This window comes from Micromesistius poutassou (assembly GCF_964030765.1).
Source record: "Micromesistius poutassou genome assembly, chromosome: 5".
Classification (NCBI taxonomy): domain Eukaryota; kingdom Metazoa; phylum Chordata; class Actinopteri; order Gadiformes; family Gadidae; genus Micromesistius; species Micromesistius poutassou.
Window position 1 is genome coordinate 21106532 of NC_140275.1, and position 27724 is coordinate 21134255.

General features: G+C 52.1%; 2 protein-coding genes across 2 annotated transcripts in view; one reads left to right on the forward strand and one right to left on the reverse strand.

The window, feature by feature from the left end:
* The window catches only part of mtmr3 (myotubularin related protein 3), a 28873-nt gene extending 15688 nt beyond the window's left edge, over positions 1-13185 (forward strand). The window contains 10 exon segments of the mRNA XM_084468696.1: positions 1532-1727; positions 2214-2399; positions 2734-2904; positions 3307-3452; positions 4162-5737; positions 6178-6250; positions 6253-6287; positions 6959-7047; positions 7619-7645; positions 8582-13185. Coding sequence (XP_084324822.1) covers positions 1532-1727; positions 2214-2399; positions 2734-2904; positions 3307-3452; positions 4162-5737; positions 6178-6250; positions 6253-6287; positions 6959-7047; positions 7619-7645; positions 8582-8759 — 2677 coding nt within the window. The 3' untranslated portion in view covers positions 8760-13185.
* A 1377-nt stretch (positions 13186-14562) lies between these two features.
* The window catches only part of citb (citron rho-interacting serine/threonine kinase b), a gene marked incomplete at both ends in the record, with an annotated part of 50443 nt that continues 37281 nt past the window's right edge, over positions 14563-27724 (reverse strand). The window contains 15 exon segments of the mRNA XM_084468511.1: positions 14563-14586; positions 15036-15327; positions 17004-17174; positions 17339-17417; positions 18903-18983; positions 19754-19882; positions 20627-20735; positions 21423-21515; positions 21599-21738; positions 22153-22288; positions 22649-22729; positions 24229-24398; positions 25371-25475; positions 25652-25740; positions 26809-26977. Of these exon segments, the coding sequence (XP_084324637.1) occupies positions 14563-14586; positions 15036-15327; positions 17004-17174; positions 17339-17417; positions 18903-18983; positions 19754-19882; positions 20627-20735; positions 21423-21515; positions 21599-21738; positions 22153-22288; positions 22649-22729; positions 24229-24398; positions 25371-25475; positions 25652-25740; positions 26809-26977 (1868 nt within the window).

Consider the following 27724-nt stretch of genomic DNA (forward strand, 5'->3'; position numbering starts at 1 on the left):
TCTGTCTGTCTGTCTCCATCTCTCTCTCACTCTCTCTCTCTCTGTCTCTGTCTGTCTGTCTCTCTCTCTGTCTCCCTGTCTCTCTGTGTCTGTCTCTTTCACTCTCTCTCTCTCTCTGTCTGTCTGTCTGTCTGTCTCTCTCTCTCTCTGTCTCTCACTCTCTCTCTGTCTCTGTCTCTGTCTGTCTGTCTCTCTCTCTCTCTCTGTCTCCCTTTGTCTCTCTCTCTCTCTCTCTCTGTCTCTCTCTCTCTCTGTCTCTGTCTCTGTATCTGTCTCTCTTTATCTTTCTAACTAGAGACAAAACAAAATATTCTTGAAGCAGAACCCCAGGTATTTTTCTCAACCAGTGCTGAATGTGTTTGTCTGTTTCCTCGTTAAATCAGCTTTGACCCATCGATCCGGAACATCTGAGGCCCGTTTTAGAATCTTTGGCACCGTTCCGTGCAGATGATTTTGATCTCTCTTCTTTCTTTGACTCTTCATTGCTCTACCTCTCTCGCTCTCTCTTCTCAGTCTCAGTTCCTCCCTCTCTCTGTACATCCCCACTAACCAGAGTCTAGCCCCTGTAGTGTACTGTACTGTAGTGTACTGTGACTCTACAGATCAACAGGGTGTAGCGTTCACGTTCAAGTGTGATAATGAGTGGCTGTGGTGCAGCTTGGTTTAAGACGATGTGGTGTTTATACAGCCTCACCAGCACAAAGATGCGTCATCCATAGCCTGCTCTGTTTGCCTTTCTCCAAATATAGGGGGAAAAAAAGTTGAAATTGAAAGGAAAACATGACTATAGCTAAGAATACCCATCTAGTGTTTTTCCACTATACTATACTTCGACTAGACGCAACAGGGCAGCACAGCTCGGATTTGCATTTAAATGACAACCAGGCTTCCCTCTTGAAGGTGTGTCTTAACCAATGACGGGCTTGTCTTGAGTCGATGACACTTAAACTTGTATTGCCTGTTTAGCTTTATATCAAAGCCTACCATAAAATCGGATTGATCAGTTTAAAACCCATTTCATATACATATGTATTTGGGTTGTCACAGATGGACGGACACACACACACACACACACACATACAATGATATCCACAACGATGAATTCAGTCTGACATTATTCACCCTTTCTTGCTTCCTAATCTCAATCGCTCATTGAGAGCAGATCAAGTTCACATTCATTTCCTCAATGACCTGCCCTGGGGGCATCCGTGGCCTACTGGTTAAAGAGTTGGACCGGTAACCGGAGGGTGGCTGGTTCGAATCCCGACCGGTAGACAAACATATGGACGGGGGAGTGGTTGTGCAGCACTCTCCTATGTCCTCATCCACGGATGAGGTGCCCTTGAGCAAGGCACCTGAAACCCCCACCTGCTCCCCGGGCGCTGCACTGCGGCTGCCCACTGCTCCGGGTGTTCACCGGCTCCCAGATGGGTCAAAAGCAGAGAAAGAATTTCCCCCAAAAAGGGACAATAAAGGGTAACTTTTAACTTAATCCAAATTTTCTGACCTCCGCCCCCCCTCCGCCCCCCAGCTGGCTGTCGGCCCTGGAGAGCACCAAGTGGCTGCAGCACTTGTCCCTGCTGCTGAAGGCGGCGCTGCTGGCGGTGAACGCCGTGGACCGCGACCACCGGCCCGTCATGGTGCACTGCTCCGACGGCTGGGACCGCACGCCCCAGATCGTGGCGCTCTCCAAGATGCTCCTGGACCCGTACTACCGCACCATCGAGGTACGGCCGCCCAGAGATAGAGGCCAACAAAACAAAAAGCAGGCCGTGTGGACCTGGTGGTTGCATTGCAGTGTTTGTCCGTGATTTAGGCCGGCGGGGGGGTTGGGTTGGTGTGTGTTGTCTGCGGTGTTTTGGTTACGCATTACTTCAGTCTAGCTGGGATTTCATTCTTTTTATTTCATTATTTTCTGGAATGGACTATATATAGTGCTCGCAAAAGTTCCCACAATGTTAGAAAATACTTGACTAAATAATACATGGTAAAAAAAATAAATATATAACACAACTCATGTAAGGGTTAGGGTTAGGGTCAACCCTCCTTTGTTTTGTTTCTGTGTTTGCAAACTAAACTGTTAAGTTGGAACAATTAGTTCTGTGCTTTCCTGTAAGACGACAGTACCCATGCAAAACGCCTGGTTTGCAAACCTAACTAATTGCACTGTGTGTGTGTGTGTGTGTGCATGTGCGTACACGTGCGTCTCGCAGGGCTTCCAGGTCCTGGTGGAGACCGACTGGCTGGACTTCGGCCACAAGTTCGCCGACCGCTGCGGCCACGGGGAGAACTCTGAGGACGTGAACGAGCGCTGCCCGGTCTTCCTGCAGTGGCTGGACTGCGTGCACCAGCTGCAGAGGCAGTTCCCCTGCTCCTTCGAGTTCAACGAGGCCTTCCTGGTCAGTCGTCACTCCCCAGTAGTGCTATAAACATTCAGGGAGATCCGCCGTGGTCTGAGCATTTGTTTCCGCTGGGAAGTTTCGATTTAGATCACCACAAACGACACAGAGAGATTCCCAAGTCCTCCGCCACATCTGTCTTCCAATATGCAATTCCTGTTGGGGGGGTGATTATTGCTTGTTGTGGTTGGGTCTGTCCTATAATCAAATCTGAGGAGATTTATGATCATACTAGGGTATTTACAAGCTCCTAAATAGCAGCTCATGGGTGTATAATTACATGTGTGTGTGTGTGTGCCTCTGCGTGTGCGTGCGTGCGTGCGTGCGTGTGCAGGTGAAGCTGGTGCAGCACGCCTACTCGTGTCTGTTCGGCACGTTCCTGTGCAACAGCGGCAAGGAGCGGGAGGACCGCCACGTGCAGGAGAGGACCTGCTCCGTCTGGTCCCTGCTGCGCAGCGGCAACCGCGCCCTGCGCAACATGCTCTACTCCTCGCAGTCCGAGACGGTACGTCCCCCCCCCCCCCCCCCCCTCCCTCGGCCCCCTCGGGAAGAGTCTGAAGACCCTTCACCCCAGGGACGTGGGTGTCAGGGATCAGATGCTGAGAGGCCCACAGAGGCTCTGTGGGAATGCAGATTGTGGCGGTGTTGCGTAATGCTTTGCATTGCTTTGTCAGTGGGTTCCAGGCACTAAATCTAGAATAATTACCCTCAGTCTACCCTCTGGGGAGTCGGTTGTGTTTCTCTTTTTGTGGTGACATTGTTTTCCTCGGCGGTTGCATTCCAAGGCGCGGTTCTTGTATCTACAATCTTCTATTTATGATTTAGGTTTATGATTTGATGATTTGCTCCAGAACAACTTTGATTGGAGACATGGGTCCTCACAGAGTGGTTCTGATTTCCTCTCCAGGTGCTGCACCCGGTGTGCCACGTGCGCAACCTGATGCTCTGGACGGCCGTCTACCTTCCCAGCTCCTCCCCCACCACGCCCAGCGACGACTCGTGCGCGCACTACCCGGCGCCCGGCTCCAACGCGGAGGAAGCCACCCTCGGCAGGTCAGCCCCCCCCCCTCGATCACCCGTCCACCGTCACCCGTCACCCGTCCACCTGGCTCTCACTGCACCATGAGATCCACCCCAGCATCACCACCACCACCTAGAGACCAGCAGTCCCCTGGTCTGCCAATGCTTCTCTATCGGCATGGGATCCCAAAGCAGCCGCCGACGGTCACTAGGGGAGAACAGGTTCACGTTCCGCTTGTTAAAGCGAGGGTCCTTTTGTACGTCGGTGCTGGGAACGACTTTGGCCACTGTGCCACTCGCAAGACGGTGAACCATTGCCTTGTGTATGAGCTTCTGCAAAAAGGCTGAAGACTCACTTGTTCAGCGTTCACCTAGACTCTGCATAGCCTCCCCCCTTACCCACCCACCCCTCCACACCCCTCTACCCCTCCACACCCCTCTTATGCACTTATTGTATGTTGTACGTCCTGGCACTTAATGTATGCATTTATTGTATTGCATCCTTATCTTTGCACTTAAAAATAGTACTTAGCATTGTGTAGCATCTTATCCTAGCCGTCTTTGTTGTACACGGGGAATGGGTTAACCTAACATATTTACCGTACCGACGGCGATATATTGTTTCTCTTTCTTCTGACAAATGTACTGATTGTAAGTCACTCTGGATCAAAGCCTCTGCTAAAGGCCCTGAATGTGAACGTATTAGCAGTGTCTCACCCTCTCTCCTCTCTCCTCAACGCAGACGCCCCAAGACCCGCTCCTTCGACAACCTGCCCAGCGCCTGCGAGCTGGGCAGCATGCCCGCCCCCAACCGGCGCTCCAGCGACCCCAGCCTCAACGAGAAGTGGCAGGACCGCCGCTCCCTGGAGCTCAGCGGCGTCAGCGCGGGGCCCGACGGCGGCGGCGGCGGGGCGGGGGGCCCGGAGGACCAGGAGGACCAGGCCGACGGTCTGATGTATGCGGACACAGTGGAGCCCGAGCCCCAGCCGCAGGAGGCGCGGGGGCCCGGCTCGCAGCGGCCGCAGTCGCCCGGCGTCCCGGGGGCGGAGACTCCGGAGCGCCAGGAGGCGGAGCTGTCGGTGGCGCTGGGCGTGGCGGAGGGCCAGATGGAGAACATCCTGCGGGAGGCCACCAAGGAGGAGGAGGCGGCGGCGGCGGCGGCGGCAGCGGCGGCGACGGCCGTCCACAGAGAGAAGGGCGTGGCTCAGGGCGTCTCCCACGGAGACCCAGACCTAGGGCAAGGTATAGAAGGTATAGAAAGTGTAGAGAGCGACGAGGAGCGCGCGGAGGTCGACGGCGGGACGGAGAAGCAGAGCGCGCCGCTGTGCAACGGCTACGCCGCAGAGGACGGGGCGCCGGAGTCGGCAGCAGAGGGCGACTCCCCGGGCGTCCCCCTCCTCCCCAGCAGTGCGTCCGAGGACACGGAGCAGAAGCAGCAGAGCCTGGAGGCGGACGTGGTTAAGAAGATCCTAGAAGAGCTGGTGAAGCAGGTGATGGACGGTTGTACCGAGCCACAGCCAAAGGGGCCGTCGGCGTGGCCTCTGGAGCCGGAGGACGCTGCGTCCCGCAAAACTCACACCAACGGCTTCCCCGGCGGCGCCCTGGTAGAGCCCGGGCTCGGCTGCCACTGCGGCGAGCCCCCGAAGCCCCCGGTGCCGGCCGGCAAGACGGCGTCTCTCATGGAGAGCTCCACCGAGACTCTGACGGACGAGCCCTGCGGCCCGCTGGAGCCGGCGGCGCCGTCGCCGCCCGGCCCCCCGGCCGGCAGACCCCCGCCCCCCCCCGCCGCCAGGCACAACGGCCTGGAGGCCAGGCAGGAGCAGGCGGGCGCCAGGACTCCCAGCGGGGTCCACAACAAGCGGCCCTCCCCCCTCAGTGCCTTCCAGACGACCAACGGCGAGGGGCTGTGCAACGGGGGGGAGGCCCCGGACGCCGAGCCCTGCAACGGGGCCCCCGCCTGGGCCAAAGCCTCCGCCGCCGCCGCCGCCGAGCGGGGCCCGCTGAGCAGGCAGGCGTCTCTGGCCAGCTGCGGCTCCCTGGGCCCGCAGCCCCGCGGCTTCTGCCCGCACCGCTGCACCCACATGCCGGCGGGCTGCCGCGCCGCCGGCAGCCCCGAGCAGCAGTCGCGCCTGCACCTGGACGACGACGGGCTGACGCTGCACCCCGACGCCATCCAGCAGCGGCTGCGGCAGATGGAGGCGTGCCACCAGAAGGAGGTGGAGAGCCTGAAGAGGCAGATGCAGGAGCTGCGCACGCGGCTGGAGAACCAGCAGCACGGGGGCTGCCCGCGGCTCAACGGGGACCAGGGAGACGAAGGGGTGAGGCACCGGACACCGCTGTCCCGTCACCTCACGCACCCCCGCTGGCCACGCCGTCACTGAGACCCACACTACGTACAGTTAGACCATGTTCTAATGTGGGTCGGGCTGTGATATGAAGGCGTGTCCTCCGAATATTAGTTATAAATATAATTTTTTTTATAGTATTTTTGCCGCCGTCCAGATTGCTTCCATCCAGATTACAGCGATCCGTCGCGCTGTTTGTTCCTTCAAATGTTTATTATCTTATCCCCATTCTTCTTATCTTCTTTATTCGAGTCGAGTCATCTGCAGACCGTGTAGAAACCCGTCAGGAAATGGATCTGTGAACAACAGGGTGGTTCTTATCAGGTGTTGTGATCGTGGTGTGTGTGTGTGTGTGTGTGTGTGTGGTGTGTGTGTGCGTGTGCGTGTGCGTGCGCGCGCCCCCTTCTGTGCAGACCTCCATGGTGGACTCGGACTACAACCTGGACCCCAACTGTCTCTCACACTGCAGCACAGAGCTGCTGTCGGAGGCAGCTGGGAGCAGGTGGACAAGCAGGACACGGAGGTACAGCGGTCACTCTGTCGGTCACGGAAAGACTAGGCTCCGTCAGGGTGGGGGCACGCAGGGTCTCTTAGAGCAGCACTGGGAGAATACAGATTAAAAAATAAAGAGAGAGTCTGCATATAAATGATAACCCGAACCTCAAGATAATGAGAAAAGTAAGGACAGTGAAGGAAATTTGAAGGAGCACATCACAGCAATCTGAACACCCATAGCTGGTGTTCAGATTGTTCTTAAAGAGCCAGGGAGGAGCCCACTGTTTCAGATGGAACTCAAACACAAGTTTTAGGAAACGGGGGGGGCGTGAAATCTCCATGGTTACGACCCACGCCAATTTGATGTTCTTTTTTTAGTACCGTTGTTGTGTAACTTTGCGTTCTAATGAGCGATGTTGTATATGAAACCCGCCACTCCCCGTACTTATACTGTAGGAGAGCCACACTCGGACGTAGGCATTAAATAAGCGCTGCTCAGACAGAGCTTCACCGTCCACACACACCGTGGCAATATACTACATGTGTCTGGGAGGCCTGTGGGTATTAAATAAATTGCTGCTCAGATTTGATGCGCCGTTCCACATGCTATATTTGCATCAATTTTGAAGGCTGCAGAGCATTGCCCCAGTCAGGGGTTAAGGCACGCCCCTAAGGTGGTGGCTTGCTGCCTGTTTGCAGGTGACCACGCTGGTACCCGGACCACTGGCCGCCCAGTGCTACCGCTGTGAGAGCCGCTTCTGGCTGGCCAGCAGGAAGCATCACTGCAGGTAAAACACACACACACACACACACGCACACGCACACACACCCACCCCCCCCCCCCCCCACCCCCCCAACTCTTTGAGTTGTGTGAGTTTGTTCTCCGTGTTTTGTTTTGAAGGCGTAGGAACAACGGTCACCCTGTGCTGTGCGGCCCCCAGTGCTCCTATCATGAGTGTGAGATAATAACACGGGCTCTGTCTCCGCTATCTGCAGCCCATCCCCTCATCGCTTGCTGCTGTCGGCTCTGTGTTCCTTTGATCGAAACCGTTAACGGTCCCGCTCGTCATCTCTGGGGCTCAGCACTATTCGGGGGGGGCGGGGGAAACGTCGTGGACAGGAACTTATTTTTAAAACCGATCTGTCGCTCCCAATCTCCCGTTCTCATGCTCAGTCCCTGCAAGCTCTCCGTTCCACCCGGTCTCCTCCTCAAAAAGGCCCGCAGCCCATTAAGAGAGGGCGCTCTTAGTGTGTGTGTGTGTGTGTGTGTGTGTGTGTGTGTGTGTGTGTGTGTGTGTGTGTGTGTGTCGCCCTATTGGCCCATGTGACATTCTCCATTGTGTACCCTCTCCTCCACAGTGGAAGAGAGCCTGTCCAGGAGGTCTGGTGAGATCCCCGTGCCTCCCTCCCTCCCCCCTACCCCACCCCCCCCCCCCCCCCCCCCCCCCGTACCCGTCCTCCTCCCAGACAGAACCCTCCCCCTCCTAGCAACCCTCCCCCTCCTAGCACCACACACACACACACACACACACACACACACACACACACACACACACACACACACACACACACACACACACACACACCCTCTGACTCAGAGTGTGACATGCCTGCAGTGTGGCACAGCTTTTCCACCATCTAACCTGCGCACCATGACAAAGGGTTTGTGTCGCAACACTGCTGACCTCTCACCCGCCCATCCACCACGTCACGTGCTTCCCTCTTTGCCCCCCCCCACCCTCTCCCTTCCATCCAATCCTGTCCCCATAGCAACCCCAGTCCTGGCCTTATGCTGCCTCCCCTCCCCTCCCCTCCCACCACCCCACTGCCGTCCTCCCCTGTGCAGCCCGACCGCACACTGCATGGTTCTGCATCAGATGTGGGTAGCGTGCTCGGGGGGGGGGGGGCCCCGCTCCTGGCCGGGACTCGTACTCCACCGGGGGGGGTCAGAGGGTCGGGGGGGTCGGGGGGATTCACGTGGGATGTGGATGAGATGTGCCAGCAGGGTCTCTACTTCTAGTGGGGGGGGGGGGGGCGGGGTTTTGATCAAAGCCAAAGCTGTCGTTGTCCAGTCCATCATCATCTCATGCATAGAGCTTGTTTTATGTTAATTGTTTTTGTTGTTGTTGTTGTTTTAGTTTTTGATGCACATCTGCGTGTCGGAGCATTGAGGCTAACGGCAGCATGTATACAAACAAAGATAAGAGTAGCTCCTCGTCTCTCCCCTGTAACGTATAACACCATAATGACTGCTGTCCAGTGGGGGCGATGGGGGGTAACGCTGTTGTCTGGTGCCCCCCCCCCCCCCCTCACCCCTCACAGGAACTGCGGTAACGTGTTCTGCGCCAGCTGCTGTGACCAGAAGATCCCCGTGCCAAGCCAGCAGCTGTTCGAGCCCAGCCGCGTCTGCAAGTCCTGCTACGGCAACCTGACGCCCTGCTCCGGCCCGGGCCCTCTGGACACGGAGCAGGAGCGGGGCCTCACAGTCAGCTCCGACTAGACCCCCCCCGAACCCCCCCCCCGGGACTTACAGGGTGTGGGGTTGTGGGGGGGGTGGGGGGGGGCGTTGTGGGCCGGACGAGACTCTGGACTCTTATCTCTTTACCCCCCCCCCCCTCCCAGCCAGCGGTGCCGCTAGACTGCTGCGGCAGAGCACAGGAGCTACACGGGAGTATCCCATGGATAGTGTGTGTGTGTGTGTGTGTGTGTGTGTGTGTGTGTGTGTGTGTGTGTGTGTGTGTGTGTGTGTGTGTCCTACAGATTGAAGTGTATTTACAAGAGAGGAACGTGTACAGTAGAAGCTTGATGAACTTTTGATGGGCAGCCGTCTCCTTTAGTGAGTGAGAGTGTGTGCGTGTGTGTGTGTGTGTGTGTGTGCGTGCATAGCAGGCTGAGAGTGAGAGAGATGGGGAAAATGCAAACAACTGAACATGCATATTGCTGAGCAGGCAGGCGGTCTGTCGGACAGCACCTTAAGGCCCAGGCCTCGCTGCTCCCCTAGGCGGGCTGCACTTTGACTCTGAGCCCACCGGAAGATCATCTGCAATAAATGTGACTTTGTTCGAACCATTATCCCCCCCATCGGTCAACCCCCCCCCCCCCCACCCACCTCCCAGTAGCAGGTTTCTTCTCTGTCCAACCCAGTGACCCCCCCTTCTGTCAAAGAACTGCAGTGAGTGTTCGGGCCCTCTTTTGCGCTTCGTCACGTCACGACACATCGGGTCACCACATCCTGAATCCTGCCGTCATGACACAAGCATCTCTCTGGAACGACTGGAACGGGATGTTAGGCATTCGCTCCCAACGGAGTTACCATTAAACAAGTGCTCCCCTCCATCCCCAAGGGCTCCTCCTCCTCCTCCTCCTCCTCCTCCTCTCCTCCTCCTCCCAGAGTGGTGTAGATGAGGGGGGGGGGACCCATCCTCTTGGTGACCTTCATCAGAGAGCAGTGTTGTTGACCATGGACAATGCGGCCATTGTTCTCCTGCCACGCCAAGAGGACTGCACCACAGCCCCCCCCCCCCCTCCCCTGTCCCTCCCCTGGCCTCTCCTGTCTGCCACCACTTCAGCACCCCCCTCACCCCCCCCCCCGCGCGCCCTGTGCTGGTGTCTCTCCCCAGCAGGTCCTGGGTGCTGGACAGCCTGCTGACAACACCTGTTCCAGAAGACAGCCAGTCTTCCAGCCGACACCACAAGCAAGGTCATGTTGGACCCAGGCCTTGCCCAGGATAATGACGGAGATATATAGATATATATTTTATTTACTTAGAGTATGTTGGAATAGATATTGGGGGTGGGGTAGGTGATGGGAAACATTGAAAGGTTGGAGGTGATGGGGGGTTAGGGGGGTTAAACGACACGGCTTGGCCCCCCATGACCTTGGTTGCGTTGCCCCCTGGGTGGTTCCATTGCGTTGTCATCTTCATCTTGGGGTTCGCTGTGTGGAGAAGACCTCCCACTCTCCTGCAGGACCACCGGCCCTGCCTGCCCCTGCCTGCCAGCCCACTGCCCACCTCCTCTCTCTCACACACACACACACACACACACACACGCGCGCGCGCGCACACACACACACACACACACACACACACACACACACACACACACACACACACACACACACACACACACACACACACACACACACACACACACACACACACACACACACACACACACACACACACACCTTGGTTTTGTAAAGCAAATGAATGAATGAAATAATATATTCAGAGACGTATATAGCATTTAAGAAAAAAGCTAAACAAATGTATAGAATCCTTTTGAAACGTGGCTCACTAAAATTAGTCACCAAAAAAGTTGCTTGTTTTTCTTGATTTCCTTTTCTTTTTCTTTTTTTGTCTCATTTTCCTCTGTTGTTCAATACAACCAAATTTATATTTGCAAGCTGTAGAATTGTTCTCCTTTTTAAATAGTTCACACTTGACGCATGTGTTGCGTTAAGTGCTTTTCGTTTAGTCTTTCCTTGGAAATGCGATGATTTCTCTTTACATTATTTATTGTTTTATTTTTGAATTGCTGTTCCAAAATGAAAAAAGGACAAAAAAAAATGATTTGCCCCTGGATAATCAGTGTTGGTTCATGAGCAGAGCTACAGGGGGTAGTTAGCAGTAGCTTACCATGAAGGGCCACGGTGCTGCATGTCACTTCAACCTGACCGTCCTTTGGTTTGGAGAGTGCTGAGGTCAATAGATGGCATAATCACATCTGTATTCCATCTACAACTGACCATCGGGCACAGTTTGGTATGGTCATCTGAAGTCGGAAATAGTGCAGGCACAACACATAGACTAAATATATATATATATGGGGGGGATATACAGTCATGAGAGTCAAATACCAGACCTTTCTCAGCTCAAGGGCCGTCTGCGAAAAGTTTGCCATTTCTAACAATCCAAAACTTCCTGTGGAAGTGACACACACACACACACACACACACACACACACACACACACACACACACACACACACACACACACACACACACACACACACACACACACACACACACACACGTAGCTCATGAAATGCGTTGCATGGAGATGATGGTGAGGAAAAACAACAAAACCACCAAAAAAAAATGGTATGCAGCAAGTAAAGCCAGCAGCCTGCACCTTAAACAACAACCCTTCCTTTCCCCCGGCCCCGGTCTTAACACAGGGCTCCATTAGGACATCCACATACAAACACTACCTCTATTTTGTATACACAAACATAGGCTTCTTCACATGGGCACACAAAAAGTCCAAACATGGATTCATATTTAGTAGTTCTTGGTGATAATTTGCCGTGTTGAGAACAGCCTTGATGGTCCTATTTTTATTTTTGGGTTAGACAAGCTCAGCTGAATCATTAATCATCTCTTGTGCTGCGTGTGTGTGTGTGTGTGTGTGTGTGTGTGCGTGGCTGCTTAGGGTAAGACAATCACTCCAGTTATAACCCTGACAAGCTCAATGTTTACTTGGTTTCCCACTCCCTCTTCCCTCCTCTTTTGCTGGCTGTGAATGGACATTTCACATCTCGACGTTTGTGACGTTTATCAAAACAGACGTGAAAGAATTGTACAAATACAATCCAAACGTCGATTTAGAGTCTCCTGCAATCATGATGGAGGGTGTCCATGTTTGTTCACACTTCAAAACAATCAAGTGTAATGCTGGGAGGGAGACCAGATCATACAGGTGTCTCCCCCCCCCTCCCCCTCACTGCTCACAAGTAATGCAAAGGCTTTGGCCCAGTCCCATTTCTCTCCCCTTAACAAGAACACTTGCTTTGAGTGCCCTTAGCTGCAAGTCAGCTACCGAGCTGGCTAGCATTCAAGGGTTGATTTTAAGGGAAAAACAGCACTCCCCCTTGCTCCCTTAAAGTTCCCATGACATGCCACCAGGTGTGGTGTGATTAGCGTTACAAGCCGTTTTGGGAATCTGCCCCTTATGACATCACAAGTGGGCGTGTCCCCCTAGATGTGTGACGGATAAATGAGCAACGTTTGCTCCAGTCCACTGGGTAGGAAGGTGGACTGATCTATCCAGCCCACATCGTAACGGCTAATCACACCACACCTGGTGGCATGTCATGGGACCTTTAAGTATTGGGACACCCTACCCCTTCGCGGGAACGCGCAAAATCTAGGGTTAGGGTTTAAATCTAGGGGAAGGGGGAGAATTGGGCCAGGGCCTTATGCAGCTTCAAACAGTCATGTCAGTCCCCCACCCCACCATCACATGAATACACACACCATTACACACACACACACACACACGGTGCCCCCCCCCCTCCCCCATGCGCGCTTTGGAAACACCCCAGGAATAGGAATTGGAAAAACCTTCATTCAGTTCGCACTCCTTGGACGACGTCTGGAGTGGATGTACGCGGAAAAACTCTTCTGAGTAGAGGCAAAAACTGTGTCACCACAAGGCCATTCCGTACCACAATTTGTTGCAATAATGGGGTTTTAAAATGGAAATAGGTATCTGCTGACCTGGTGTTTGATCTCCGAAACAGACATTTCACTGGGTGCTTTGTGAACACGTCACAGCAGTTAACCCAATAATAAAGTGACTTTGAGGCGAGTTTGCGTCAATATTTGAGTTGACCGTCTCTTATTAGAAACCAGTGCCAAGCAGTGTTGCCAGATTGGGACAGATTTCCCACCCAATCTGGCAAGCATTTTTATTAGTTTCTCCCAAAGGGATGATGATGATTTCCTGGACGTTCTCTGTTTTCCCTTTTTTGTTGTCGATAAGCACTTTCAGTCTTTCCCATGCCCTGTCTGTCTAGGGGTTTGAAGCTGTACATAGCCGCTTCCTGCAACAAGTGCTACTTGTTATGTCTGAATCTTTTGATTTTTGTTGAATTACTTAGAGAATAACATTGTTGTAGTTTGAAGAACAACAATAAAATAGACATTACCCGGGTTGTTTGCCAAGCCTTCACACAAAAACATCCACATACTCTGCATCCCATGATGTACACAGGGCCGCCGTTAACACTGTAGACCAAGTCATGTTTAATTTGCTGCACCTTTTTACATGTTTTTTTTTTTTTAAATCGAGACAAAATATTTGTAGTTATCATCTCACATCAATGAATACACATTCAAATGTAAATTCAATCGGCCACATGACAGAAAAGCACAACCAAGAGAAGAGGCTGCCGCTCCAGAAAGCTCATGCTCCTTGACGCGACACACGAGGGCTTACCTGCTGGCCCTCAGAGCAGTGTTGCCAGATTGGGCGGGAAATCTGGACCAATCTGGCAACACTGCCTCAGAGGAAGCGATAAACCAACGTAACGGCCGTGTGCCCTGCGGTTTTTACAACTATTGTATCATGGTTCACTGCACAGGAGTAAAGAAACAAACAAAAATAACGTAATGTTAACTAACCGAAAGCCAAAGACGTCTGTACCACAACTAGCAGCGTCAGACGCGGAGAAAGAGGGTGTGTGACGGGATCGCTTTGTGAGCCCGCTTAGGATGTCTTGGTTCACGACAAAGCCTGGTGCCTTTTGCTTCATATTGAATGTAACCCGAGGGTCACCAAAACGAACACAATGAAGGCTTGTAGCAAAAAAATCCCCATTGGATGAAGGTCGTCAATTAAGCGTCCAATTAAGGTCCGTCACAACCGCAGTTCCCACGCCTGTGAGTCGTTACATCCTATTTCAATTCAACCTTGTGTGCAAAGTGCAGTCCTGTTCAACCGTTCGAAGCATTCACTACAGGTGCGTTTACCTGAACAGAGAAAGCTGATTCGTTTTCTTCAGATTATAATTTAAAAGTCGATGATTTTTCTCCCAGTGACAAAATTAATCTCCCTGCAACATTGTTAGAAATGCATTTCTTTAAAAAAAATAGACACGGCTTAACCAGCCTTCTCTTCCCTTTTGTATATAAAAACGTAAACAACTATTTACAAAGCGTGTGTGTGTGTGTGTGTGTGTGTGTGTGTGTGTGTGTGTGTGTGTGTGTGTGTGTGCGTGTGTGTGTGTGTGTGTGTGTGTGTGGGTGTGGGTGTGTGTGTCCGTTTTGATCCGCTGCCCCGAAATCTTGCGTTCAACACACGTATCCTATACACACGCATCCGATGGCTGTTAACCAAGTAGGCCTACAGGTCTTCCATTGCAAGTGTCTTGTGGGGTGGAAGGAGGAGCTGGGGTGGGCGCTATGTACAGCCGACGGGTCCCACGGTAAGTTCCGCACCGTGGTGTGTGGACGCAGAGGGAGTTAAGATGCTGTTCTCCTCAGCATCCAATCAGAAGCGAGGAACAGGGGGACCGGGTCACACAGATGACTGATCCCACACCTGCAAGAGAGACGGGACAACCACACAGATTCACACTCGATTTGTGTCCCCACCAGTTGCTATGCAAGTAAATAAGCATTCATTCATTCATTCCTTATAAAGAATAATGGTTACAATGTAACACCTTTAACCTTATGTAGCTTCCATTTGGGGGAATAATTAGCCAAAACTATGGCTGCTAGACGAGGCCATTGAGCATGTGAACTATAGGAAGACCTTACATGGCCCTACCACTAAACCAATCAGTAGTGACGATGACATAACACACAACCTGTGTAGAATCGGTGCAATATAGTTTTAGTATTCGGTTTGTAATTTAGGAACTTCTATAAAAAAAAAAATATATATATATATATTATATACTTAATAAAAAATGCAACCTTAATACACTGTTCTGAAGCTGCCCTGATCCCCTTTATGGGACGTCCCGGTGCGGCGGTGGGCGCTACCTTGTTGACGGGCGTGAGCTGGGTGCGGACGGAGCTGGAGTGCAGCCGGCCGCTCTCCCCGAAGCGGCTGGGGGAGCGCTCCCTGCGGCTGTCGTGCTGCACCCGGCCCGGGGACTTCTCCCGCTCCAGGGGCCGCGCCGGGGACTTGTCCCGCCGGAACTCGGTCCGGCCCTCGCGGTAGCGGTGTGGCGTGCTGGGCTCACGGTGGAGGCCCTCGTGGCTGCCGGGGCCCGACGCCAGGCGCTTGGTGATGTGCTCCGTGTAGGTGGGGGGGCCGCGCTTGCTGGGACTGCTGTTTTTGAGTCGGGGGAGGGATTTGATTAGCGGTTGTTGTTGTAACTTGTGCGTATGAATTGGTGATGTCAGTCTGCGGCAGGATATCTGCGATGAGACCTTTTGATCGTTGGTCGTGAATTCCGAGGCTTCTTAAAGCTGTTGAAGAACTTTTTAGGAGCGTTGGGGAAACTTCTCAGATTTGTCCCTCACTATCTATAAAAGGTTGAGCCGAAAAGTGGGAAGAGAGAGATTTTCCAATCCCAAACATTTGAGCGACAACGGAGGCCCCGTTTGCTCCTACATTTGGTGTTACATCTCTGTCTCCACTTCATTTATGACGAGGCTATTTATGGAACAAATTTATTGTATTTGTAGTTTACTAACATTTGTCTGCATTCAGATAAAACAAAATGGGCGGTTTTAGCTCAGGAAGTGGGCGGATTAGCTCAGGAGGTAGAGCGGGTTGGCTGGAAACCGCAAGGTTGCTGGTTCGAACCCCGGCTCCTCCTAGCTCTGAGTGTCGTGGTGTCCCTGAGCAAGACGCCTCACCCTACTTGCTCCTGACAAACTGGCTGTCGCCCTGCGTGGTTGACTCTGCCGTCGGTGTTTGAATGTGTGCATGAATGGGTGAATGTCAGTCAACACTGTAAAGCGCTTGCTATATAAATGAGGACCATTTACAAAATAGTTTCATATTTATATGCTTACCAATTTGTACATTTTACTTTAGAATCATGTACATTATATTTCATGTTCGCTGATTTGTGCGTTTGCCTGACTCTATTTACATTTTCATGAATTTCATGAATACGTATTTTTAAATGTCTTTCAGGGTGCCCTTGTCTGGATCCTACAGCAGATGGCGCTGTTCAACTTTGTAAATACACTGTTGCGTGCCGATTTGTATCTGGAGATGAAGTTTGTGCTATATTCTTATATTACAGTTATAAATGCACATACTTTTAGACTCCAAACAAGGATTCAGGTTGGGTAAATATTGCAGTTTCCTTTGTCTGGTTTTTAGTCAACAGGAAACAGTTTACTGGAAATGCCTATCTTCCTCTGTCAAATCTTTACAAAAGCAAAGCCTCAGCAAAGAGAGGTTGGAGAAAACTTTTGGGAGAGTGAGTGTTAGTGAGGTTAGAGGAAGGGAGGGAGAGAGGAGGACTAAGAAGAGTTGGTTGAGGAGAGTTAGGGTGAGAGAGAGTGAGGGTTAGGGAGAGTGAGAGTTAGGGAGAGTGAGGGTTAGGGAGAGTGAGAGTTAGGGAGAGTGAGGGTTAGGGAGAGTGAGGGTTTAGGGAGAGTGAGGGTTAGGGGGAGTGTGGGTTAGGGAGAGTGAGGGTTGAGGAGGGTGAGGGTTAGGGGGAGTGAGGGTTTAGGGAGAGTGAGGGTTAGGGAGAGTGAGGGTTTAGGGAGAGTGAGGGTTAGGGGGAGTGAGGGTTAGGGGGAGTGAGGGTTGAGGAGAGTGAGTTTTACCTCCAGCCAAATCTGGAAAATAAGTACATTACTCGTAGAATTAGTTGTGGGATAGATAAGTAACGGACAGAAAGCTTGGGTGGAGAAGAATGGACCAGTTTGTCTCAGGAGGATTCACAGTGTGTGTGTGTGTGTGTGTGTGTGTGCGTGTGTGCGTGTGTGCGTGTGTGCGCTCGCGTGCGTGAGTGCGTGCGTGCGTGCGTAGCGAGCGCTGACCCGCGGCTGGACGTGCTCCGCTGCTCTCCGGATTCCCGGATCAGGCTGCCCTTGCAGCAGATGACCCTCAGCTTGTTCTGGTAGGTGGAGGCCAGGTAGATGGCCCCGGAGGAGATGGCCGGGCCCAGGTAGCGGGGGTTGGGGATGTCCAGGTGGGCCAGCACCAGAGGCCTGCAGCCACGCCCATCGGGCAGAGAGACGGGTCAACAACACACGCGGCTGCTGGTCATGCTTTCATATCAAGGTGTGTGTGATCGTATCGCTGTGTAATTGGTTCAGTCTGTGTTTAGGCTGTTGTGAAATCAGTGTAACGGGGTGTATTTATACACAGTTACCCCAGGGAGGCGTGGCCCTGGACCTCGATCACGTCCAGGGAGTTGAAGTAGGTCACAAACAGGTAGGGCTCTCTGTAGGCTGTAAGAGGAGAGGTGAGGAGAAGGTTACACCACAGGGCGTGTGTGCGTGTGTGTGTGTGTGTGTGTGTGCGTGCGTGTGCGTGTGTGTGTGTGTGTGTGTGTGTGTGTGGGGAGAGCCCTTTCACACATGCACTGTAAGCCGGACATGCTCTGGATCATACCCAGAGGGGCGGTGTGTGTGAACGCAAATGTCTGAATCAGCCCCTCTGGAGTTTACCCGGCCAGGCCCCCAGAGTGTAGAGTCTGGAGAATCGGAGAGAGCCAGGTTGTTCACAGCGAGTGGGCGTGTTCCTGACGTGTTCCTGACGTGTGGATGACGTGTGGATGACGTTTCTATCATGCGATCGTGGCGTGAAACCGGGAGCAGGGAGTCGGAGCTGCTTCGTACTTTTCTGTACTGGCCCGTGTTTTGCTGCATTCTGCTTTCCACTCTTCTGTTGATGCTGTGTATTGATATCACCGCAGAAAGAGTCAGCGTGACAGTTTTGAAGCCTCACCTGCGATTTTTTTGTTGTGTAGTAAACAAAACACTGCGACTCCCGCTGCATGCTTTCTGCGTCACGTCCTCCTCCTACACACTCTACCCGGGAGCGCCGCCCCTTCACCTAAAGTCTCCAGAGTATCTCCAGTATTTGTGAACACATCTGATGCGGTTTATCTCCAGCTGGTGGTTGCATGTGTGAAAGGGCGACTCCAGAGCATCTACGGGCCCGGAGGTAAACGGGTGAAAAGGCCTGGACGTGTGTGACAGGCCTGGACGTGTGTGACAGGCCTGGACGTGGGTGAAAGGCCTGTGTGAAAGGCCTGTACGTGTGTGACAGGCCTGTACGTGTGTGACAGGCCTGGACGTGGGTGAAAGGCCTGTGTGAAAGGCCTGTACGTGTGTGACAGGCCTGTACGTGTGTGACAGGCCTGTACGTGTGTGACAGGCCTGTACGTGTGTGACAGGCCTGGACGTGTGTGACAGGTCTGTACGTGTGTGACAGGTCTGTACGTGTGTGACAGGCCTGGACGTGTGTGACAGGCCTGTACGTGTGTGACAGGCCTGTACGTGTGTGACAGGCCTGGACGTGTGTGACAGGCCTGTACGTGTGTGACAGGCCTGTACGTGTGTGACAGGCCTGTACGTGTGTGACAGGCCTGTACGTGTGTGACAGGCCTGTACGTGTGTGACAGGCCTGGACGTGTGTGACAGGCCTGTACGTGTGTGACAGGCCTGTACGTGTGTGACAGGCCTGTACGTGTGTGACAGGCCTGTACGTGTGTGACAGGCCTGGACGTGGGTGACAGGCCTGGACGTGGGTGACAGGCCTGTACGTGTGTGACAGGCCTGGACGTGGGTGACAGGCCTGTACGTGTGTGACAGGCCTGGACGTGTGTGACAGGCCTGTACGTGGGTGAAAGGCCTGTGTGAAAGGCCTGTACGCGTGTGGGTGTGTGTGTGTGTGTGTGTGTGTGTGTGTGTGTTGTGATGGATGCTCACCGAAGGCCAGGGGGAGGCGGCTCCACCTGATGTCGTCGGTGCGGCTCCTCCTCCCGTACGCGTCCACAAACACCCCGAACTCTGCAGCGGGAAGTCAACGCGGCCGTTAGCGGGACGCTAGTGTTTTTACAACGTCAACATTTAGTCGTCGAGCAGATGGCGTCGTCCCTCGAGCATCGCATCGGAGGGAAAAAGACGTGTTAATATTGGTGTCACTACAGACATTGCTGCGTGACAACAATTTATCCAAACGGTTCTCTGTTTTGAATCGCTGTCTCGTATGTGAAGGAGTTGTCAGTTGTTGTCAAATCGTGTTACAAACATCTTTACATTACACTAAGGAAAATGATACATTAACGAGGGATTTAGAAAAGGTAGTATGAGACGACAATAACATATAATAACCTTTAGAAAAGGTAGTATGAGACGACAATAACATATAATAACCTTTAGAAAAGGTAGTATGAGACGACAATAACATATAATAACCTTTAGAAAAGGTAGTATGAGACGACAATAACATATAATAACCTTTAGAAAAGGTAGTATGAGACGACAATAACATATAATAACCTTTAGAAAAGATAGTATGAGACGACAATAACATATAATAACCTTTAGAAAAGATAGTATGAGACGACAATAACATATAATAACCTTTAGAAAAGGTAGTATGAGACGACAATAACATATAATAACCTTTCCGGAGCAAACAGTGTCTGGCAACACAGTGACTTCAATACAAGTGGTGGATAGCTGAAGACAAGGCAGAAAGTGTGTGTGAGTGTGAGTGTGTGTGTGTGTGTGTGTGTGTGTGTGTGTGTGTGTGGGCGCTCGTGGAGGAGGCTCACCATGGAAACAGAGCAGGTACTCCTCCTTCTGCATGCTGTTAGCCACTTGCATGATGGCGATGGGGAAGCAGTGGGAGGCGGCGGAGAACATGGCGCCGGCCAGGGAGGTGTCGTTCTTATCCAGGAACTCTGCGGACAGAAACAACACGCTGTGAGGTCACATCCAGGCTCTGTGCATGTGTGACGGACGCCAGGAGCCCGCAGGCCACACACTCAGGCCTGGTTTACTCTAATAACTCTGTTACTTCCTTCTCTCTTCCCTGTTACTTTCTTCTTTTAATGCAAATCATGTGTTTATTTATTACTGCAGAATCTTGAATATGTGTTGTATGATGTATGTTTATGTATGCACTATGGATAATGTAATGCATTTTTCATTGCTTAACTGTAGGTTTTACTTTGAAAAGCACATTTTTACTACCTTTCTTTGTATAAAATGCTCTTTAAACATATAGTTGGATTTAATTTAACGTATCTCAGTACTGCCACTACGTATCTGAGTATCTGTCGTCCCGGCTCAAACCGGTATCACCACACAGCGGTATTCCTCACAAACTTCTCCCTGACGCATCCCAATGCGGCCCAGACATTATTACAGCATCCAGCACAAAAACCTTAGGTGATTATTTTGAGCTGAGTTCTGTTTGTGCCTGGACATAAAACCGGGCCGCCTACACCCTCCATTCTGCTCGCTGACGCCTGTGTACTGTACAAAGGGCCAAAGTATTACACAAGACCCCTGCAATGCCACTGGGAGAGCGTTCAGCTGGAGCAAAATCACAGGAAAGGAGTCTGTTTTGTTTGTATTCTGTTTTTTCCTCTGGTTGTCCACCACAGCCGACCGTGACGCAGGCCTGCGGTTTTTTCTCTCACCCTCGAGCGCAAACTGCTTCATCTCGATCTCGTAGAACTTGTTGGTGCCGACGATGGCGCTGTAGCTGGTCAGGTGGATGCAGCTGCAGGGCTCAAGGGTCTCGATCTCCTGGGGAATTACACCCGCAACCATGACCAGAGAGAGAGACCCGTTATACGTCGTTCACAGGACTAGATCCGACTTTCAATGAGATCTAGCCCTATTTGTGTGATTGGGGAGGTGATTCAATCAAGTCTCAGCTGAGGTGGATGTAGTTGTGATCACACTGTGATGTATTGATGTCCTTATGTTTATGGTTGTGTATACTCGTCTTTTTCTACATTTCTAATTGTATATTGTAAAGCTGTACTGTTCAGTGTTCACATGCACACTGCATAGCCACCCCCCTTACCCCCCCACCGCCCCTTCTCCTCCCTCAAACACCCTCTCACCCTCCTAAAAACACCCCTCTGACGCACTCATTGTATGTTGTACGTCCTGGCACTTTAAAAAAGTACTTAGCATTGTGTAGTATCTTAACCTAGCTAGCTTTGTTGTATACGGAATGGGTTAACCTAGTGATTGAACGTGCTTGGCATTTGTTTCTATGAACATCCTTAATGTAACCGACAGCGATTGATTGTTGACAAATGTACTTATTGTAAGTCGCTTTGGATAAAAGCATCTTCTAAATCCCCTAAATGTAAATGTATATTGTATATTGTGTATTATTATTAGTATTAGTATTTGAATGTATATTTTTGGATTCTTTTATTGACATTCTCTATTTTTTACCAAACTAAAAGAACCACACACCTTTCGGATGCAGAACTTGTTGAGATTTTCGTTGTAGCGCAGGATGGTGATTTTGCTGGGCATGGCAGCACAAATACACGGGCCGTTGTCAATCTGGAAGAAATGGGCCATCATCATCATCATCATCATCATCATCGTCACCCAACTGTGTCTTCCTGAGGTAATAAAACTCCTACTCGTCCAGCTGCAAACAGGTGGCATCCCTTGACTGTCTCGAAGATGTAGGGCGCCAGGTCTGATTGGCTGGGCAGGTGAGACTGGGACAGAGACTGCTTCACCCTCTTGATCTCCACCAGACAGAGAGCTCTCTCGTCCCCTGACACACACACACACACACACACACACACACACATTTCAGGGTTGTACCTTCAATAGAAACTGCATCTCAAATTGTAAACTGTACAAAAGTGTTTTAACATTTCTCATAGTTTGGAGAGGAATCCACTTTTGCAATTATGAAAACTCATTAAAGCAATGCAATGTGATTTATGTGGAGTGTGGAAGTGTGAAAATGCATTTGTTGTGTTTATTTGCTTTTTACAGTTCAAGAGCATTATCGAAAATGCCTTTATATGGAGATCAGAGGTGAGCCACTTGAAATGCTTTCAAACAGATGAACCGAGCCACACTCATTCCTGTTATTCCGATCATTAAGCCGAAAAAAACTGTTTTGTTTGTTTTTTCCCGGCAAAGACGTGTTGCCTTGACGACGGAGCAGAGCCCGGCTCACCGACGATCATGAGCAGCTTCTCCTGCTCCTTGACGATGTGGATCTGGAACACGGATCCCAGGCCTGGCACGTGGGTCAGGGAGTTCTTGATGACGTTCAGGGCGTAGAGCCCCTCCTCAGAGCCCACCAGCACGATCTGCAGCGGGGACACGGCAGAGTGCTCACCCGTCGCGGCAACGGAGCGAGGCTGCACTTAAGTATATCAGAGTCATTATTTATGTGTGTGTCATTATGGAGCGGACATAGAGGACGGACGGGGGAGAGCGTGTTGGGGAGCGAGGGGAGGGACATGTTGGATAGAACCGCAGGGGGGGGTTTGAGTCTGCTGCAAGGCCAGCTTATGGCCCGCATGGCTGGCACACCAGTGGGTTGAGCCACTGGAGAGGATCACTTTCACTTACATTGAAATATCCATTAAAAACGGTAAAGACAGTTTACAGTACATTTTGACTTGATAAAACGAGTTACTCTCCCCATCTGTGGTCGGTGCAGTTACCTGATCAGTGAGAGGCAGCGTGCAGTTGATGTCCAGCCTGTCATCTCCCTCCAGCTTCAGCAGAGAGTTGCCCAACAGCTTCTAGAACACACAGGATGGGGAGGGGATAGGAGGGAGGGGATAGGAGATGAGAGGAGAGGAGAAGAGGGGAGGGGAGGGCAGAGGAGAGGAGAGAAGCGGAGGGAAGCAGAGGGGAGGAGAGAGGGGGAAAGGAGAGAGGAGGAGGGGGAGAGGAGAGAGGAGAGGAGAGGAGAGGAGAGGAGGGGAGGGGAGAGGAGGGGAGGGGAGGGGTGGAAGGCTCAGCAGGGTCATAAGAACAACCCAACCTGTGGAGAAAACGTTAATTAAAAAGGTACTGGAGCTTTCACATCCCGGTGAAGAACAGCCAGGGGCCAGGCGACCTAGGATCAAGTCATTTATGTCAGGTTAGAGGTTAAAGGTCACCTGTAGAATCCCTAAACCAAGTTTTGGAGAAGAATCCCACCAGTGTTATGAGGTGTGTTATGGTCCTTCATGAGGACAGCTTCCAGCCGAGCGCCAATCTCAGAACAAACATGGGAGAACATGCTTGTTATTGTTAAGAAGAGCAGCCAACATTGCAATCGTTGCTGACACTTCTTCAAATCTCCCTTCCGGGTCAAGCAGAATGCTTGTGTTTCCCTCTTTAAGTCACAGAAATCAGTGTGGAGGTGCGTGTGCGCGTGTGTGTGTTTGTGTGTGGAGGTGGCGTGTGTGTGTGTGTGTGTGCGTGTGCGTGTGCGTGTGCGTGTGTGTGTGTGTGTGTGTGTGTGTTTGTGAGTGTGTAGGTGGCGTGTGTGCGTGCGTGCGTGCGTGCGCGTGTGCGTGTGCGCGTGTGTGTGTGTGCGTGTGCGCGTGTGCGTGTGTGTTTGTGAGTGTGTAGGTGGCGTGTGTGTGTGTGTGTGTGTGTGTGTGCGCGTGTTTGTGTGTGTGTGTGTGTGTGTGTGCGCGTGTTTGTGTGTGGAGGTGGCATGTGTGTGTGTGTGTGTGTGTGAGTGTGTGAGTGTGTGCGTGTGCGTGTGCGTGTGCAGGTCTCTCTGTGTGACTCTTTACCTGGAGGGCAGTCGGAGCTCTGAGTCTCCTGGACACCACAGCCTATGAGTGGGATGGACCCCCCCCACACATGGACATGGGCAGAACACAGCAAACAGAACACGCCCACCCAGCGACACCCAGCGACACACAGCGTGACCACGTGATGGGTGTGAGAGAGAGAGAGAGAGAAAGAGAGAGAGAGAGAGAGTGAGAGAAAGAGGGAGAGAGACAATTAACAGAACATTTATAAGTGAAAGTGGGGGTGTGGGAGACTACCCATAAAGCATGATTACTACATTCAATAGATGGATCACTGGAAAGTGACAATCGAACACATAAACCAACAATTAATCTTTACTCTCCCCACATCAAGGAAAGATAATCAGCCTGTCACACACACACACACATACACACACACACACACACAAACACTGTTTAACCATTGCTTGATGATTGGGTAAGCAGGCCCCCAGGCCCCAGATGGCCCTGGCGGTCCCGCCCCCCGCCGCCCCCACAGAGACACTCACTGCGTCGGCCTCGGCCTTCTCCCTGGAGCTGCGGCCCGCCGCCACCACCGACTCCAGCACCGCCACCCAGCGCTGCTTCTCCGGGAAGCTGGGCGCCATGAAGTACAGGCTCTGACCCATCCAGCACGGGGAGTGGGAGAAGGACTCCAGCTTCAGCACGTAGGGAACATCTGGGGCCCACGGGGCCAGGGACCAGGGGCCAGGGACCAGGGACCAGGGACCAGGGGCCAGGGACCAGGGACCAGGGGCCAAGGACCAGGGGCCAGGGACCAGGGGCCAGGGACCAGGGGCCAGGGGCCAGGGACCAGGGACCAAGGACCAGGGACCAAGGACCAGGGACCAGGGACCAGGGGCCAGGGACCAGGGACCAGGGACCAGGGGCCAGGGGCCAGGGACCAGGGGCCAGGGGCCAGGGACCAGGGACCAGGGGCCAGGGACCAGGGGCCAGGGACCAGGAACCAGGAACCAGGGACCAGGGACCAGGGACCAAGGACCAGGGACCAGGGACCAGGGACCAGGGACCAGGGACCAGGGGCCAGGGACCAGGGACCAGGGGCCAGGGACCAGGAACCAGGAACCAGGGACCAGGGACCAGGGGCCAGGAACCAGGAACCAGGGACCAGGGACCAGGGACCAGGAACCAGGGACCAGGGACCAGGGACCAGGAACCAGGGACCAGGGGCCAGGGACCAGGGACCAGGGACCAGGGGCCAGGGACCAGGGACCAGGGACCAGGGGCCAGGGACCAGGGACCAGGAGCCAGGGACAGAATGTTATGGCAGATAGTTTGTTAGCACTTCAGAGCAGGGTACCTGACTTGTAGTTCATTAGTATATGACAGATGTGCCCCTGGTTTGCAGTTCATTGGTGTATTACAGCTGTGCACCTGACTTGTAGTTTATCAGTGTATTAGTGCCGTGAAGGTGACTTGTAGTTTATCAGTGTATCAGAGCCATCAACGTGACTTTTAGTTTATTAGTGTATTAGAGCCGTGAACCTGACTTGTAGTTCACTAGCGTATTTACCTGACTTGTAGTTCACTAGCGTATTTACCTGACTTGTAGTTCACTAGCGTATTTACCTGACTTGTAGTTCACTAGCGTATTTACCTGACTTGTAGTTCACTAGCGTATTTGACTGACCTGACTTGCCGATGTTGGGCAGTTCTGAAGCCCCGACCGCGCCGTGCACCATCACCTCCCCGTCAGAGGGGCACAGCTCAAACTCCTCAAGGGGCTTCACCGTCTCTGGAACACAGACATCACAAAATGCACACAGACATAGAAACACACACACATACACACACACACACAAACACACACGAAAACGCACACAGCATAGTTGTAGTTAGTATTTGGCTGATGGTCTATGGATGAATAGCGCTGGTGTGTGGGAGTTTAAGGCGGGTTTGCGTGAGGGCCACCTTCTCTGGGCTCCACCTCATACACGGATACTTTAGTGCCGTCCAGGATGGAGAACTTCTTCTCCCAGCCCTGCCCCCGCTTCCCGCTCCTGGGAACACACACAGGGAGATGTCAGTCCCCCGGCCCGCAGCACCACAACCCAGGACTGGCCCATCCAACTAGTCCACGCTCACTTCAACTACCTTACTTCAATTAGAAAAGAAAGACACATGCTGCAATATCAAAATATAATCATTTCATTTAACAGAAAATGGCCAAAACCGCAGCACAGCCAGCAATCAACATATGCAGACCTACGCATTTAAACAGAAACACATACGTAAATATTGTTGCTAATTTCCATAAGACATTGTTCGCAAGACACCAAAAGACTGTGACCCCATAGTTATTATCCTTAGTAACCATTTCACTGTTTACACCGCGCTTATCGCCCCTGAGGGGAACGGAGACAGCCTCCACTGACTCAGACGCAGAAACACAACAAGCTACTATATCCTGGGATGGTCCACAGGAGCAGTGGCCTCCCTATCTGCAGCCGGGCCCTCAAGGACCTTTCCCTGCTATAACCCTGGAGTGTGGCCCCTGTCGTGGGCTCACTACAGCGAACCTCAACCTTGGTGCTGCTCGTCGTGTTGCGTGGCCTCTCTCTGCAAAAGACTACATATATTTGACACCCCTTTTTCTAATAAACTCTTTATGTTTATTCTGAGTTGCGTTGTCAATACACTTTAAGTTAAGTTATCCTTTATTGTCCCTTTTTGGGGGAAATTCTTTCTCTGCTTTTGACCCATCCGGGAGCCGGTGAACACCCAGAGCAGTGGGCAGCCGCAGTGCAGCGCCCGGGGAGCAGGTGGGGGTTTCAGGTGCCTTGCTCAAGGGCACCTCATCCGTGGATGAGGACATAGGAGAGTGCTGCACAACTACTCCCCCCGTCGATATTTTTGCCTACCGGTCGGGATTCGAACCGGCCACCCTCCGGTTACCGGTCCAACTCTTTAACCAGTAGGCCACGGATGCCCCAAAAAAGATGCTTAAAGATGCTGCACCACGGGGGGGCATGGTTAACGCAGACCCAGGCTTTACATTCAGACCAGTGGCGCTCCCCTCCCTCCCCCCCCCCCCCTTCTCCTCTCTGGGTCTCCCCCAGCCGACCCACCTGGGCTGCTTCATCCAGCCCTCCAGGTGCACGTGGCTCCCGGCCTCTTTTCCCTGCTGCTGGCCGGGGGAGCTGCCCTTGTCCGACAGGTGCAGGACGCAGTCCGCCGGTAGGCCGCATGTGGCCGCCAGGCACGGGGAGCACTTGGGATGGCAGAGAGCGTGGCATTCTGGGAAAGAGAGAGAGAGAGAGAGAGAGACGGGAGCCGTGGGGGGGAAAGACGGCACACGTTGGTTTTTTTACGTCTTTGGCCTCACATGTGGACCGGAAGGATTTTGTTTGGCACTAACTCTTAAAGGTCCCCTATATTCAATTCAATTCAATTCAAAAAACTTTATTTGTCCCCAAGGGGCAATTGAAGACAGACACGTAAAGCAGCAACATTTACACAGGACAAGCTCAGTTGCAACATACGACAAGACAATTGTGTTAGTTACTGACTGATAAGAAACACAAGGCATAGTTATTTACAAATATACAGTGGTATATAAATAATTTATAAATACATAAAGAGCTGATCTTAGAAGTTATAAAAGTGTAACATAAGACTAAAGGTTGCAATGTATCATTAATATCATACAGATAAAAAGTATGCCAAGCTGATAAAAGAGAATTGAAGTATGTTGTAATAATTATAATAATGAAGAGGTACAGCTACAGGACCCAGGTAGATATACCTGGGTAGTCTATAGACCAGCTATAGACCTCTGAAGAATAAGTCCCGCCTCCGAGGCTACACGGTTCTCTCGGTCAAATGTCTACGGGGAATAACACGGGGTTTATGAATGATCGTACATAACAAACTCTGTAGGCGGCGGAGAAGTAAAAGCTGCGTCACGTTTTGGACTACACACTTTTTCCATCTGGTTTCCATTGAAGTTTTGAATTGTCGGTGCCGTTAAAGTAGTTAACTTTT